Source organism: Labrus mixtus, chromosome 18 (genome assembly GCF_963584025.1).
Source record: "Labrus mixtus chromosome 18, fLabMix1.1, whole genome shotgun sequence".
Taxonomy (NCBI): Eukaryota; Metazoa; Chordata; class Actinopteri; order Labriformes; family Labridae; genus Labrus; species Labrus mixtus.
Window position 1 is genome coordinate 9,106,928 of NC_083629.1, and position 17,428 is coordinate 9,124,355.

General features: G+C 37.9%; 2 protein-coding genes across 6 annotated transcripts in view; both read right to left on the reverse strand.

The window, feature by feature from the left end:
• Positions 1–102: 102 nt before the first annotated feature.
• On the reverse strand, positions 103–6,109 carry LOC132993207 (S100P-binding protein-like). 2 transcript variants are annotated; one of them, XM_061062904.1, is made up of 6 exons: positions 6,038–6,109; positions 3,604–4,850; positions 3,385–3,509; positions 3,047–3,147; positions 2,547–2,646; positions 103–2,030 (listed from the first exon to the last, which is right to left on the reverse strand). In XM_061062904.1, the coding sequence occupies exons 2-6, from the start codon at positions 4,843–4,845 to the stop codon at positions 1,901–1,903; spliced, it is 1,698 nt and encodes a 565-aa protein (XP_060918887.1). In that variant the 5' UTR covers positions 4,846–4,850; positions 6,038–6,109; the 3' UTR covers positions 103–1,900. The 2 variants fall into 2 exon arrangements, with proteins under 2 accessions (XP_060918887.1, XP_060918888.1); XM_061062905.1 differs by having other exon boundaries at positions 3,604–4,847; positions 6,038–6,096.
• A 4,455-nt stretch (positions 6,110–10,564) lies between these two features.
• ldlrap1b (low density lipoprotein receptor adaptor protein 1b) overlaps positions 10,565–17,428 on the reverse strand; it is a 29,883-nt gene continuing 23,019 nt past the window's right edge. The window contains exons 6-10 of one of the 4 annotated variants that reach the window (XM_061062457.1): positions 16,743–16,838; positions 14,740–14,834; positions 14,325–14,359; positions 12,328–12,359; positions 10,565–11,742 (exon numbers count right to left, since the gene is read on the reverse strand). In XM_061062457.1, the coding sequence (XP_060918440.1) occupies positions 11,696–11,742; positions 12,328–12,359; positions 14,325–14,359; positions 14,740–14,834; positions 16,743–16,838 (305 nt within the window). In that variant the 3' untranslated portion in view covers positions 10,565–11,695. Of the gene's footprint in view, positions 11,743–12,327; positions 12,360–14,324; positions 14,360–14,700; positions 14,835–16,742; positions 16,839–17,428 lie in introns of all 4 variants that reach the window. The other 3 variants (XM_061062456.1, XM_061062455.1, XM_061062454.1) reach the window with 3 other exon arrangements.

Sequence of the window (17,428 nt, forward strand, 5' to 3'; positions counted from 1 at the left end):
ACCCAGAGGTCTTACATGTTAGTGAATACGGCAATGATACTAATCTGGGTATCTTAGCTCGCCCATTTTGTGCCATCAGGTGGAGTAGAGTGAATTTTTAGTCAATCACACATGGAACTTGTGTAAGAAACAAGCCGATTTGGATTCATGTTGTTCACGGAATATCAAGTCTCGGTTGGTATTTCTGGTTAAAGCTAGTTTAATAGACACATGAAGAAGCAAGACAAATAACTTTCTTCTTAATAACATGCAACTTATGGTGATGGCTGTTTGAATTCAACATTCCACTTGAGCCCTGTGATGGAAAACCTTTTTCATAACTCACTTAGGATTTATTTCAGTACCAGAGGCCTACGATCAATTCTCACACTACTGTACGTGTGATACAATGCCTAAAAATACTGTATGTTGGTAGCAGCAATGGACCATATTGTGATGAGAAACTGGGCAGTAAAAAAAACAACTTGCACATTGTGGAGGCCCTATTTTGTAAGAGTACTTAATCATGCCATTGATATAACAAAGACAGCCTTCTTCATTGTGGTTTCTCTAAATACAGAATAAAAATGAGATAACAAAGAAGCATGGTTTAGAAAATCAACTGCTTTATTAGTGCTCATGTTTATATTCCTTGTATGAAGTGTACTTTAGTCATTGCTTTATGAGGGCTAGCATGGTTTATCTATTATGCACAAGGTTACACAACTTCAATAATGAAGAATATGGTGTATGCTTACTTGTGTATGCGTAAAATAAAATGACATATTTTCCACAAAACTCTGCTTTTCATCTTAATTGAGCACATGTATCTGAAGTGATGTCAAACCATCAAACAACTAACAGAAACCAGGTCAACAGGCACGTAAAACTCAAACTTTCAACTTCAACTGTTGGTTTGTGGCCATCCTACTGTTAATAGGCAAGAATGGAGAAAGAAAACCAAACTCCAAAAACTCAGCCAAGCAACATGGTTTCAGGCCACATTATTTACTGTCAAGTTAGCAATATGTGCCCGAATCTGTAATATCTCAGAACTCAATGAGACCTACCTTGAAAAACAAAACAAATAACTTGGATCTGATGGAAGTCTCATATTATACTTTTTATGCAAGCTGACATGCAATGGCCTTTAAAGTGCTTTGTTTTTAAATGGTGCACTGTGAACTGTGAAGCATCCTCTTTGCTGCTACCCTGCTCTCAACTCTGGAGGGGGAACCATTGTTTGAAGGTAAAGAGAAGTGCTGTGGTTGCTCAGCTATACACGTGCCTTACATTCGCACAGCATGTGACACGAGGCCTTCACTGACACCCACACAACTGCCTTCTGGATGGCTGGCCAGGCTTACCCACTATCTGTACAGACAGGATTACTTAAAAAGTGTGCATTATTTAAAGGACTGGACACATGCTGATTAAGTTCGATGTGCGTGGGTTCTCTAGGGTTACTTCTGTCGACTCTTCTTGTGCACATCACTTAAATGCTGCTTTATAGACCCAGAATAAAGCGCACAGAGATGAAGCAGGTACCAAACAGGTCAGTGCAAGTTTTACCTTTGCACCATAGAAAATACAATACTGCAGGCAGCACAATAACAAAATAACTTAAATTGTCAATAAAACCGACCGTATGAAATACAGTAAAAAGGCAAGACACCTATACACCATTCTCAAAACATCCAAACACTTAAAACATGCAGTAACTTTAACATACAGGGACATGCATTTATGTACATAGGAAAACAAACACAAACTACGAATTCAGTACAAATATTAAAACAAAAACACCTTTTAACCAATAGAATATTAATTTTTTTTCAGTTAGTTCCTGAACAGTCCAGCTTTTAAATCTTTTTTAAGGTAAGAACTGTAAGTGCGGGGAAGCCTTCCCAAAACTCCTTATTTAGGGAAACGGACTCCTTTCAAAGATTTTCGGGACCTTGTTGAAGCGCTTGTGTCTTGGACAGTTCTTTGCCTGCCATTGATTAAGGGGCATTTTTGACATCCCATTTCCGAAGCGTTGTTTGTAGTTTCTGAAAGAAAGCACAAGTTTGGAGCCACACATTACAATCTCCTTTACTGCAAAATGAAAACATTATTTTTTTTTTGATATGGTATTTTTTTTCCTTCAAATTCCAGTACTGATGCCTGAATTTGCAATTCTGACATACACATATATATATATATATATTTTATATATCAAGGCTGAAATAACAAATATGTATGGAGATGAAATGTCTCTTACAAGGATACTGATTGGAAATGGGTTTTTTTCTAGTTTAAGTTATGGTGTTAGTTTGTGTTGAGGAGAGCTTGACTTTCTGGAAAGCTTGTCTACAGTCAAATTCTCTGCAATGTTCATTGTGTTCACTGGACACAGTAAACACAAGTTACTACAACTTTTAAAATAAACAAGTAACAGCATCAGATTAGCAGACAAGTCAACATATTTGCAGATAAAGAAAACATTTAGGCTTTTTCTGAGACTTTTCTGATACTGCCATTGGTATCAGAAAAGCTCAACCGAAAACCAAATGAAAATGATATACCTGTGTGTGAGATCCGAGGGATGCTGCCACTGTCTTCCATAGTTGCCTGGAGTCTGGTCAGCTACATGTGTCATCAGGTTCTGCAGTTCCATCACTACATCTTAAGGAAATACAAATAGGATTATTTTTTTAAATACAGATTTTTAAAAAGACAACAGAATGTGACAATGTGGGACATTTTTTTTAATAGGTGGAGGAAAAAAAGTATTAAGACTTAAGGTCATTCATCTCAAGGAAATAGAAAGAATGCTTTATAAAACAGATATTATAAAATACATGAATATTGATGCTGTCACAAAACGTGACACATGAGCAAAAAGTTTAGTGTTACGTATTGACAAAAATTTGATTGATTGTCTTGAAATGTGATGAAATTCAGCCCTGTTGTCACATAAAGTATGTCATAAGTGGTGCATCTATGCATTGCATTGTGATGTCGAAGCCTTTAAGTCAATTTTTGTGACCTTTTCTGGTGTTTCTGGTAGAGCTCAGGACCTTACCTGGACCTCCATGTGGTTTCTCATTCATGTGTCTGGTCACAGAATGGATATATAACTGTTTTTCATGCTCCCAGTCCACCTCCCTTTTTGAGATCACCGGCCTGAAAAAGGGCAATAACTCCATACAAGCAATCTTAACTAAATTCAGTAAAAATGAAATCTATGATTACAATAAAAACAAGCTATTGGCATATGAATAATGATTACAGAAAGGCAGACGGGTAAAATCATAAGCATTAGCTAGGATAGGAAGGCACAACCAATGAACCATGGCTCAAACTCCTACACTGTATTTGACATACTACTCCCTCTAGAGGTGACAAAGGCCACTACAGTACCTTAGATTCCTGGCACTATTGATACATCTTGTAGGTTGAAAACCTCTGTTCCTGTTCAGCTCAGGACGGGATGCTAGTTTGCCGTTGGAGGTGGGATGAATGGCAGCAACCACAACTGATTTAACCTTGAAAAGGAAAGAGGTCAGAGATTTAGAACAGTTTGCCCACTTTATACTGTTTAGGACCATATTCTCCATTTCACAGGGTGATACACCTTACCTTTACTAGGGGTAAGGTGGTTTCATAACTGGTGTCCAATGTGGTCTCCTCTATACTTAGTGGAGCCTGGCGTTCATGGATTGTCTCTGTAACATCTCGCTGCAAATTCTCTGACACCTGCTCAACACCATCATCCAACTTCTCTGAGACTTTCTGACATAGAGATGACTCAAATCTGGGAGGACCAATATTCCAGAAATCTTCAACATCTCCTTCCAAAGTCTCTACAGGAGAGTGCATAGACTCTAACTGTGACCCATACACAACTGGACACAAATCCTTTGCTGTGAAGGAAATAACCTGTCCAGATAGTGCAGCTTGTTTTTGAGAACCCTGCTCAGGTGAACTTCCAGGCTGGATCTCATCCTCTGGTTGCTTAACAGTATCCACCCTGATCGGATGGCTAGATGTTGCCAATGGCAGTTGAGAGAGGTTCTTCCCCATTTCGTGGTCCTTTATGAAGGACACAGAGGAATAACCCTTGTCCTCTTCTACATCTTTAACATTCAGAACCATGTTTTTAATATGCTCCTCTTTGTCTTCCTCCACCTGCCAATCTCCTCTTTCCATGTTTTGACTGTGTACCACAGAGGGGTTTAAGACTGGCTTTTTTTCAAATGTGAATCTACCTGCAAATTTGCAGCTCTCAACTTTCTCACAATTTCGCCCAGAACTAGAAGTACCAAAGGGATTTAGGCACAAGATGTCATCAACATCACAGTCAAAGTCAGGTGCAGGATTTAAGAGCACTTCCTCACTTTTTAAACCATGTGGTACAGACACCTCACTACTCCATGGCTCTATTGAGGATCCACATTCCACATGTAGCTGAGAGCTCACAGTTTCTTTTCTTTCACTACTAACGGATTGGGTCCTATCTAGCAATGCAGGCTTAGAAGTGGCAAAAGGGGACAAAGAATCCTGTCTTGCAGGGGGTGTGTTAAAGTCCATGAAACATCCGAGGTCAGGAGACAAATCCTTTGGACTGAATGCCCTTTTTGCCGGAGTCTCATAACCGCTGTCAGGAACAGAATCATCGACTTTCCGTTTTTTCGGACAATTATTCAATACCTCAATTTTGAAATTGATGAATGGATTGGAAAACTTTGCTATTGGATGCAGATTAGCCTTTTGCTCACAAGAAATCATCATTGAATACACAGAAAGAGGTTTCAAGTGTTCACATGTTGCAGGACTGAGCCTATTGAAAATTGAGTTCTTCTTGTTGTCTTTTTCTTCCATGTCTGCTGAAAAAAAGTAAAAATCAAAAAAAGTTGTTTTATTTTCAAAGCAAACAGCCAAAGAGAAAGTATTTCAAATCAAAAGTCTGTTTCGTGATATCAGTACTTTTGGTCTATTATCCGAATCAGCTTTTGAAATTATGATAATGATATAGGAACATCTTTAAAAAGTGACAATAATTTAGGTATAAGAGCATCTCATTCCAAGTAATAATTGAATATCGTAAGTGATACACTAATTACCGGTAAATTAATATTCCCAAATAGCATCATATTGCAATTCTTGTGAAAAGTTCCATAAATAGCCACCTAGGTTAAAATGCCACAGATGACACTAAGGCTTAACTACGCCAAAACAGAAAACATATGCAACAAGTGTGTCAAAATGTATAAAATATTCTACAAGTGGGCTTTTAAAAAAAGTAATTTTAATTTTATTATAATATAACATGTTGCGTTACATGCTTTTCAAAAATTATTAAAACATTGGCTGTTTTCGAAACCACATACTATACTACTAGTACATACTGCTTTGGCCAAAATGCAGGATGCAGTATGCGAACAACTGCGAGATCTGCAGTATGCCAAAAATACCAGGATGTTATACTGATTCGGGAAAAATGTACAGTATGCATCGGACCAGTCTACCTCACGTACTGTCTCCCACAATGCAAAGTGCCAGGTCAGAGATCAAAATGCCGGAGCGCAGCTGTTTGAACTCGTCGGTGGCGGTGACTGAATATCTTGTCACATTATGAACCAATAACAAATATGACTTCTTCATATATTTATAAGTCTTACCACCTCGGATTTTCCTGCTTTTTAGACTGTACAGTGCATGTGCCACAGCTGGACAAGCAGCTGCAGTTACAGGGTCCTTGGCTTGCTCTATTACTACATATTATTCACAGCTGAGGAAAACCAGTTTAACCGTGCCAAGCATACTGCAAAATAACCGACGACTGGCAGTCATACTACTGTTGAACTCAGTATACAGTATACAGTATATACTGATTTAGATAGTAGTATGTAGTACGCGGTTTCGAAAACAGCCATTGAGTGCAACATTTCTGAACAAAATCATTACCAACCAGTTGACACAAAGGCTTTCTTGGTGTAATGATAATTTAGATTTTCCCCCTCAAACTGAAGACATTAGTCCAATTTTTAAAAATGGTTATGCTCTTACTCACCATGAACTGTAAAGGTGCAAGGTCCACCACCTCTTCAAATGGAAATTCAAAAACCCCAAAGGCCCAGATCCTGAAACAGAGTAGACAATCATAAGCATAGTCCTTCTCATGGAAAATGACAAAAAGAGTTGGGTTTTTAGGAGTCCAAAGAAATTTTTACTAGATAACACATGCTCACATTTTAAAATGCATAGGTATAGTGACAAAGGACCCTCACTGCATTTATTTGGGGATCAAACATTATAGCTTGATTTGGTTATTTTATTAATCTATATTTCGTATTCTTCAGTTGATATCACAATGTTCAAAGAAACTTTCCGTGGAGACATCAATAATTAATTCAATTCATCTAAATTTGACTAAAACAAACTTCAGTCTTATGATATAGAAATGTGGGCTGCTTGATATGGAAATAAAAATGAATTCTCTTTATTCTGACAGTTATTAAAGATTCCATATGATTGATGGCAAGTGGAAATAATCATGATTTGTAAAATGTTATTCACCAACAACACTTCTGGAGAATAAGTCCAAAATTAAACTTCTGTTTCGTCACACATTACAACTTATCAAAAAATGCAGTTTTGGTAAGTGTGATAGTGACAGTGTGAAACCCCATCAGGAAGAACCAAATACACTTTGTTTTTCTGGTGGGTTCAGCTTTACCATAATCTGCAGAAATGATTGTGGAGGACAAGCAGTCGCTATGCCTTGCGTTCTCTCTGTTCCTCGGGTAAGGACTGAATCAGGAAAAAAAGCTTTCAGCTTTGCTGCCCGCTCGGCATGGACTACTCTACAGACTGAACTAAAACTCCCTGAACTTATTCCACTTGGAGCTTTCCGTTCTATCTTGAGGGACAGACAGCGTGAGACCATTGAACAGTGCCTGTGTTTTTAAAATCTTAAATTGTTGTGTCACAGCTCCCACACTTTCTTTTTATTGAAAACACTGTGTTGTTAATCTATACTGTCACTTCATTTTAACTTTTCTTATGACATGTGCTGCTGACCTCTTGGCCAGGTCAGGTTAATAATAAAGAAATAATAATTACATTCAGATTATTAACTTCTAAATGCACACATCATGTAATATAAATGACATTAGAAATTGTCCTGTTTCTGCTGGTTATGTTGTAATGTTAAACAAAAATGCTGCGTGGAGAGAGATGTTATTAGATGTTATTTTTTAAATATCAGTCAGCAAAGGCCTGTTTAGATGAACTCCAACACATTATTTTGTATTTTCCATCAACAGGACCTCATCCTTCAGAAGAAGCTGTGCAGCTGGAAACACGACGTGTCTGTTAACTTGTGGTTGGTGGGCGGTACAAACCTGACTTAGCATGTAGCTTACGATAGCTACAACATTTGAATTAGTGCAGTGGTGGAAAACATGTTGTTGCACTCTGTGAATCTGGTCAATAAACTTAGTAAATATGTTAACCTTGATAATTGTCAACAGTTGTACAGACTTTGTTTTGTTTGTTGTAGTTTTGAAAGGTAGAGACTCCGCGGGGTTTTGTGCTAGCAGTAGCTGCACGTTGTCCTGAGTTTAGCTTCACGAACACAAATTAAAATTTACAAAATATAAACTCTACGATGTAAAACAGATATGTTTAGGCCAGCCGACGGATTTCTGCATCCGACAGAATTACAAACTCACCTTCAGAGATGAACAGCGGACTGAAGCAACAAGCTGCTGATGACACGATGAGACCTGATCAACACTGTGAGTCAACACGGTGAGTCTCTGCAGACTGACGTGACAGTAAAGGTCAGTGTCACGGTTTACTGCACTTTTTATACTTTTATGACAAAACTTTAGTCATTATTAGATCAGCTATTTACTACGCCTGAGTTAACGTCATTGACCCATTTCCCCCTAAATAACAATATTAACTACCCCCTATTCAAAAAACATCAAACTGGTCTGACTAAACAACAGAATGATGATGGTCAAATCTTTTTTACTTTCTTTTTTTTGTCCTTTGTTAACAATAAAATTGGATTAGTAGGTAGGCTATAAATAGTCTATGTTTGTTTCTTTGTTACTTTTTTTTTTTTTTTTTACCATTAGCTTAATTAGAGGATTCATAGCCTAGAAGTTATTAACAATATAAATACGTTTGGTAATTTAAATTCCTATTGTTTTTTGAGGAGTTCTAGTGATTCATATTCATTTTAAGCCTTTCCAGAACATGTTGGACAGGTTGTATGATTTGGCTTCCCCCCATCGTCCTGGTAATCATGTCTAAAACCTTCAGAGGTTGGAGAAAACAGCATGAAATAGATCGTAAGCACCATCTTGTGCTTCCACTGATTGTCTGTAGCCAAACTACCCTATGAATAAATAATTGTATTTTCTACATTATTCCTCTGGACTGACACGACTAAACTTTGAAGCAATGTTCTCTGCTTTATCAGAGTGAAAGAAAACAAACATATGTGTCAACTCTGATCATTTTCATCTTTTCCATCTTTGCCAATTAGTTTGCATAATGATTTGAACATGGCCCAGTGTCAGCATACCAAGATATAATTACAGCATTGCCTATCACATATAATGAGCAGCCAAAGAAAGCATGTACTGCAGATGTGTGATTATAACAAAATAACGTAGCTCAAAAAACAAAACAATGATAGATGACTGTTTGGATCTTTTGCAATTATGTACATTTTTGGCATCAATCATGGAAAAGCCTTTACATAAGATATTATTGCTGACTTAGCACACAGGAATAGATTTTTTAGGACTTTGCCTTACTGACAATTTGCTTGTAAATGTATTTAATAATGTTCCCCATACTTCACAAAACAAAATGTCACTGAAGGTGGATGCTTCTTGTAGGCAACAGCTTTATTAGAAAAACCCACACTCACTGTAAACAGTAACAGTGCACATTAAAGTGCAATAGGTGTTAATAGAGATTAGGGGTCAACACGTGTGCTGCCAATATGTTCCTGTTATGCTGACCTCCATGTTCATCAGCTTTCATGAGTGATGATGGCAACAATGTATCCACTTCGTCGGATGGATCAAGTATGTCGCCGTTGAATTTGGTTGTAAGATTTTTAATGTGTAGCAAAATAGAGGACACGGATCTAAGAATTGGTAATATTTAAACAAACTCACAAAACACAAAAGCTTAAACAAACAAAAAAAGAGGATATAAAACACATTAGCTAACGATACACAAAACAACTAAAAGGACAGTAAAAAAGACCTTTCCTTCAAGGAATTAACACTAGTGCTATAGGTCACATGCATGCAGCCAGATGTCAAAGGACTGCCTCCTCTCTACTGCCCTTTACTCAGGCCTTGATTGGTGAGTGGACAAAAGTGAGCTCAATCACAAGCTGCACCCAGGGTGAAAGCAGCACCTGGAAGAGTCATACATTTTTTTGACAATGTCAAACAATGACACTAAGCTTCAGCAAGCACTTATCTTTGAGTTTCAGTAAGCAACGCAAGCTGACATGTTCAAAAAGATGTATGAAAACAAACTTCAATATGGCCCTATAGAAACTGACAAATCTTAGAGCCAGAACACACACTCTGTCTTCTACAGGTTTACAGTTCCCCCCAGTGGTGAGAGAGGACCCTTCACTTTATGTGACTCATCGTGTTCTTGACATGTTCTGGAAAACTCTCTTCAATGGTAGATCTTGCTATCTATGCATTTGGGTTTAACTTTAAATCAGACAGACATTGATCATCTAACGCTCTTTTAATTGTAATCTCCTAAATGACAAAAACACAACTCAAAATTTTAACTTGTAACTAATTGTTCCTCTTTTAACAATAAATGTCTACTAATGCAGTATTATACATCAGTAGACATTATATGAAGTGATGCAGTATTCCTAAACGTGGCTCCGCTTTAGCACAATCTGTTTTTTCTTTTAAAGCCATTAAAGAATGGAATAGTCTTCCAACTAGTCTTAAACTTTGCACAAACTTCTGCACTTTCACCCGCAAAGTCAAAAAATGGATTTTAAGTAATCAGTCTTGTCAGCATTAATGTGTCACCTCGACAACCTTTTACATCTCTCAGGGAAACTTGTACATAATGTTTTAATATCTGAAAATTGTTCTGTCTTTCTTCTCTCTTATGAAATGTGTGTGTGTGTGTGTGTGACTGGTTGATTTGTATTTTGCTGTTGCCATCACCTGCCCAGGGACGTGTTGAGCAACAGCATGTTACCACCTTGTCCTAGAATTCACTGGCAAGATGGCTTATTATGTAAATGTAATTACATCAGCCAAGGGTGTGCCCTTTATGACTCTTAAAACTGGGGAAGACATCAACTCTTAAGAAAAGGGATAGGTCATTTAAATATTGTTTTTAGTAATTTTGCAATGATATAATGCATTCCGACATGTAATGAGCATATCAAGTTTTTCATAAGTAAACTGCTTTTAACTATGAAATGTTGCTCTTTCTGAAAAGGTAAAAATGCTCTCAGATATGAGTATTAACCCTGTCAAGACAAATGTGGTGCAATTCTTAATACAAACATCACACACAAACTTTTGGACTTTTATTAAAATTTGTGTAATTAATGATTTAAATTAAATTCATACATAAAAAGATGCCAAAAATAACACTGGGAACCATCCATGGAAAATCTAGTTACCTAGCAAAGTTAATGTTGTAAACAGTATTAACAAACTTACAGTAGCAAAGTGCCCAATGAGCACAACCATCCCCTTTGACTTGAGGGGTACTGTATAGAAGCCTGAATAATTTGTCTGCTTTCGTAATAATGCTTACTGAAAATTCATTTCCCTTACAATGAAATGTGTGCTTTTAAATGGATGAAGGCTTGGTGCAAAAATAGATTTTGCATTATTAAAAAAATTAAGATTGTCATTTTATTATCATCCACTTTCCCACACAATCACTCTGTGACCAACACATACACATTATTATTAAAGCTTGTGTAGCCAACAAAAGGCTGAATCCTTGAAGCTGATAGATAGTAACATTATTTTGCTAAATACTGGAACTGGTATATTGGTTGCCTTCACCAGCGAGTTTCCCTCTGATCCAGTAACCTGTCTTCATCTCTGTAAATCAAATATGTGACAGCATCCTTACAGACCTTTACCTTAATGACTCAACTGTTCCATAATAAACTCACATTTCTCATTTGTACATTTATACTGTACATTCACATCAACACGCACCCAAACCATACCGCAAACAAACTACAAACAGGTACAAATTACAAATTGGTAAACTGACAAACAAAGGTAGTAATACACTGACTGTAACAAACATTAAATGACTGCATTTTTCAGGGATAAATTGGTTTGTATTGCTTTGGCCTGTTCTGTTAGCACCCTGCTCGTATTGTCCTTCTCTGGTCATGTAGATGCCGAAGCATCAAAAACCCTCTAGTCCGCCCCACTCTGAGGACTTGGCAGCCCGGAATAGGTGGGAAATCCTACTGATGTCACAAGTTTCTGTTTTGTAACTTCAGTTTCCACTCATGTTTTACCACCATTTCTCCTGATTTTTCCCTGATTTTCCTTCTTGGCAGTGGCTTCACATTAAAACCCCAAAGTGTCTTCTTTATGTGCAGCAAAGTCTGCTTCGTCTTGGTCCCATTTGCCTGGGGACAGGCACTCTTCAGTGTTGAAATCCAGAGGGTTTACCCCAATGTCCAGGACCTGGGGGTTAGTGCGAGACTCAGCGAGTCTGTAGAATTAGAGGAAGAGAGATTTAATTTGCAACTGCTATTATGAATCCAGGATGATCATCAAATTGACTCTAACTGTTAATGGCAATTTATTACATTAAAAACAATGTTAGGTAGAGTGATCACAGAATGTTTGGACAAAGATATAACTCATAAACACAGTGACATATGCAAAGAAAATCCCAATGTACTGTAACTGGATACAATGATTCCCTTCCTGAATCAATGGCAAGAACAGATGTGAGAACCATAAAAAACACACAAAATACCATTCAAACACACATGAGCTACTGTGTACACCCACCCTTCTCATTCACCTGTGACACCTCTCATCCAGTGTGGATATGAGTTAGAGACACAAAACATTTGTAATGAAGACATGACAACAATGGCAGACTACATTGGGCTCTGTGGCAGTGAACCTTATGATGCTCTTGGATGGATCAAGCTGTGAAAATAAAATTTGAATGAGCTTATCAGTCTGGTTGAACACTGATACTCAGACAGATGGGAGGTTTGAATAATTGGTTTAGAATAGGGACAATGAGGTGGAAGTCACTAGATCCAGTGAATGACATTGTTACCTGAGTAAGATTCAAAGCTATCCAGACTGCGGCTGGGGGTGCAAAGGAAACATCACAAGTCAGGGAACAACTTCACTTGAAACTATTCTGAACAGCCTTTTAATAAAATGAAAATACATTGATGTGGCCCCTAAGGTACACATTTTGAGCACAAGTTGACCAATGCTCCTGCAAAAACATCAGGGTTAACCATACTTAGATAATGGTTCCAATTCTTTACAAGACAGGAAACAGATGCAAAGTGTATACTGGCCTCTTTCTCTCACTTTTAACAACAAGCATTTTGAGGCTTTTACATTTAGTTAAAGAGATTAGCAAACCATCACCAGCAGATGGCAGCACAGTCTCTCAAAATGCAAAACCAATGATTTAACATGCATTTATCCATAGCAAACAGCCCAGTTCTTGGTAAACAATAGAAAGTGATTTAAATGTCTCATACATATATGAATATTTATTAGATAGAAGGGGCCAGCCAATTTGTATCTCACAAATATATGTATATGTATATCAAACATTTAGTGTTGCTATAAGAGTGTTCTTTTTTCCTGACCACAACTCTGTTACATGATCTCTAGCCTCTAACCTCCTATGTTGGGAGGTAAAAGAGGCCATGATGCTTGTGATATTTACTCACAGAGCACTTTGATCAAATGTATAATCTATGTATGTCTAATCTAGAAGGCACAGTAAATATGCCACATTATTTTTATTTACAGGATACACATCCTCATTCATCCATGTATGAGCCAAACACAATATTTCAAGTATAGTGAAGACAATACAAACCCCATTATTCTCTAATATTCTCATACGCAGAACCACCAACTGTCTTGAATTGTCTCTCTCTTTTTTTTTTTTTTTTTTTTTTTTTTTAACTTGACCAGTATAATCCGCTCATAGTGAAAAAATACATCAGCCTAGCCCTCGGGTCCATGAATTTCAAATATTGATATATACATGCAGATGCATCTCTGCTGGGAGCATCCTCATCAAAGATGTAGGGGGGATTAACTGAGTTTGGGTGTAATTACAGTGAGCGCAGACTAATAATCACCTGATCAAAAGGCTGAAAATGCCATCTCAGCTCTTAATTACAGGGACAATGCAGCCCATTCTCCCAATCCATAAATGACAGTGAGAGAATAACAAGCTTGAATTAGCAAAGGGTATAAAAAGCTGAGTCAAAGTAAATAAATACATTCAAAATGTTGATTGAGTCTACCATGGTCAAAAATAAACAGCTATAAATGGTAGCACTGTGAAACCTTACAGCAGTCTCAGCATAACATATCTGCTGCTGATGCATCCTAAATTTAAACATTTATCTCAGATGACCCCGGCTCCATTCTGATAAGTTTGACAGTTAAATGATTTCCATTCAGCATAGTAATAGACCTTCCTTTCAACCTGGACTCTGAATATTAGTGGACTGTGTGCTTTTTCTTCCTTGAGCTTTTCTTCCTATATTTTTCCCCAACTCATTTGTGGTCTTGTTGTAGTATTATTATGTATCGAAAAATATGACATCTCTCCATTAATGCATACCAATAAGATCCTAATTGTGCGTGTGTGTGTTTGTGCTGTTGTGTGTAGCATGCCTGAATAGACATTTCTTATTTCCCCTTGGCGATGAATAAAGTTTCTGTTCTTTATTTTCAACTGGGTCTGTCATTTAAATATGAAGACATGTAAATCTTAGCAGCACCCATTGGTAAACACATGATATCTGAATTCATAAGAAAACAGTCAGTGGTCCTGAGAAGGATTTACACCGAGCCTATAAAAACAGCACGACTCAGGATGGGTGTTGGCTGTGCTGGCCTGTAAACTGAGCCCTGAGCTCTTGCTGTCGGGAGTACACCAGAGCAAGAGAGAACGCAGAGCATATTAGGAGAGCAGCAGAGACCACAGCTGGTTATTTCTAGAACAAAGGGTTAAACATGTTTAGCAGAGCCTGAGCTGTGAGGAGAACCCAAATCAACCCCAGTTATCACCTTGAGAAAGCTTCGTCCAGGCCGTCCTCCAACTCCTGCCACACAGAACATAAACATAAAGGTTAGAGATCAGGTTTAGATTAGTGTACTTAATCATGAGACTCATACACATGACCAACTCTTGCTACTTTTCTTATGCTTCCATTGGTCTTTCAAGGGTAATCTAGGCTACATGCAGTCCCACACTCTCTTGCGTTTTGTGACCATTGATTAGGCCAGTTCTGTTCAATGGGCTATTGTCTACCTGTGTTGCAAGTGTAAAACTGCAGATCCCAGTATAGTGCTTCAACAGGCACTTTGGCTAATTAATCATTGTTCCTACTGACATTATCTCTTCCCAGCTTAAACCTACTAACCAGTCTGACTCTTGTCTTACCCATACAGTATTGTTGTTCTCTGTTGAGTGATTATGCACCATAAAAGGATCTGATTCACTCTGTTGTGTTCCTGAGTTAGACAGTGCGACATTGGCTCCCTCTGCCAAATCCAGAAGTGTTCCCGTGGCTACCTCTGTAATACAAAACAAGAATATGCTTTTTAAAAAAGTACATATAATGCATTCCAATTCAATGCAACCTTCCCTCTAGATCCTTCACCTCTAGATGCGCTTCCTAACCCACAGTAATCAGTGTGGTAATGAAGATACATTTGCTTGTCACTTTAAATTAATAAGCCTCTAATGTATCTTACCACTTCAGACATCTTTGGATTGTCAATTGGTGATAAGGGAGCATTAAATATCCCTCTGACTTACATAGCATACATTAGTGACACCACTACCAATCGTAATGGGATTAGCTCATAATGCCTGATGATTAATGTGCATCAATGTGTGTCAACACTGATTTCTGTCTAGTCTTTTAGCAAATATGTGCACAGGCTGAAAGTTTTGATCAATAATCAGTTGAGCAAAATAAAAACGATCAACTATTTCATAACCAATTATTTGTTGCATTAATATTCAAGTAAAACTTCTACTATTTTTAGGTTAAAGCATATGAAATGTAATGAATCTAGAAAATTGTGAGGACCAGTCTCTCTATTTATTTGACCTTAGGAGTAGTGAAAAATTGGCTGTAAATATCAAAAAATGACTATAATCTTTAGCAGCAGCCCCACATAACACCCTGTGAACAGGAGAAGACTGTTCAGTCTCCGGAAGGGAAGTTCCACAAACAACCAGACAGTCACACAGGAGGACATTGCAACTACATCTTTCAGCCACTGTAAGGGGTCTGGTGCCGGAAAAGAGTTGAAGGTATCATGTCTCATGAATAAAGCTGACTCCTCTGACTACACCACTGATACCAAGAGTCCTTCTGACTCAGCATTCAATTTGATCTGGAAGAGTGAAGGGTACATAAATGGAAGCACCTGACAGCATCAAAGCATTGCTGCCCCATATCACTGCTTTAGGGCTGGGTTCAGAACATAGCGGAGAAAAGTACAGCCTGTTTCAAGAGGCACAAGGTGTTACATTGCTTTTTAATAATGGCAAACTGCTTTACAGGAACACATTCCACTGACAGTCAAACAAACTGCATTGCCAGTGGGATAATGTTTAAGAGCCTCTCTTTTCACAGAATCCATTTTCAAGTCCTACTTTGTTACATCTTCTCAGTAAGGATTATCCTTAAAACCCGTGTCGACAGAAAACACGACACATTCAGAGCTAAAGCCAAAATAAAGTGTCAGAACAGATTTAGAGAGATCCCTGTCTGGCTTGAGGCCACATAGCTGGTCAAAGCAGGACTCTCAGTATAAAGCTCATGTTTTCAGATGTATGTCAGTGAAAAATGACGGCCTGTGTCCCAAACAGATTCCAGTATTTAGTGTCATGAGGTTTTAGGAGTACATAATGTGAAAAGAAAGAGGCATGCACAAGACATGCTGTGAGGAATAAGTGTATTACCATTGAGCTACTGGCAACAGAAAGGTCCTCAACTCAGTGCACCTTAAGCTGTGGACCGTTCATGAAACAAATAATGTCTTAAGGTTGTCTTGCCCAATTCATATCTAGAACATGTTAAGAATGCCTGACACAGCTTTCAAGTCCTGGAATCTTATTAAATCTGATCGCACAATGGGGTCACAGAAAAATTAGGCAGCTTTTATGATTTTTACACAAACAGGGCTGTAATTGTGCTTCATGACACAAACAGGATTGGACTTTGTCCATGATATGATAAGCTCTCTTTCATTGTAAAATGTAATGGGGACAGTTAAATAAAAAAACCTAATAATGTTATTTTCTGTTAATTGTAATGATAGAGCATGGAAATTGTTGTCAGCTGGTCTTCGGCCTCTATATGAGCAAACATTTGACAAGCAGCTAAGTACTCATTGGTCCTCTAAACGGGCAACGATTACTTGGTTTCAGAGGAAATGCGGGATGGGGTGGGTGGTGACACAACTTACCTCTTCCCTTTAGGCTTCCCAGACTGGTAGAACTGTCTGACTGAGAGTTGCCAGTACCTTCTCCCTCTGAGCTGGACTTCACCCGCTTCTCTTTGTCTACATCGTGAATGACACAAGAAAGCAAAAGGCAAAAAAAAGAGGGAAAAGCAGGGCAGTTAGAAAAGAGAAGCTCACTATGATAGTGGTGACTTAACTACTGGGTCAATGCCCTTGCAGTGCAAATCTATATGAAGTGTTTACTTTTCTAACTACAGAGAAAGTGGGTACAAAATGTTTCACTAACCACACATCTGATTTTTGTTTAGCAATATGTTATATAAGTTGAAGTTATTACTCAAGCTATCTGCCAGCTGAGACATTAAAGACAACTGACAAAGGCTTTGTGCATTAAGAAGACAATCAACAGAGCTACTTTAAACCCAGCATAGACTAGAGAAGGTCAAGAGCACGTAGGTTTTTAGCATTTCAGAATCACTCCTAGTGATTGCACAGAAAGATGCCCAAGGACTTAAGCACTTCTACACTGACTTGGAGCAAAGAATAGGAGAGAGACTATTTCACATTACACAAAGCAACAAAGCAGTAAGAATGTAGAAATGAACTACAAGTGATGTAATGTAATTACAGTTGTAGGAATTTCAGACAAATCAAAGTGCAGAGAAGACCACAATATTATAAATATTTGC

Excerpts from the sequence above, each read along its gene's own strand:
- LOC132993207 (XM_061062904.1), bottom strand. The coding sequence starts at position 4,845 with ATGGAAGAAAAAGACAACAAGAAGAACTCAATTTTCAATAGGCTCAGT. Across the intron at positions 3,148-3,384 it reads AATAGTGCCAGGAATCTAAG|GCCGGTGATCTCAAAAAGGG; the intron begins GTACTGTAGTGG and ends GCCCTTTTTCAG. Across the intron at positions 2,031-2,546 it reads CCCTCGGATCTCACACACAG|AAACTACAAACAACGCTTCG; the intron begins GTATATCATTTT and ends GCTTTCTTTCAG.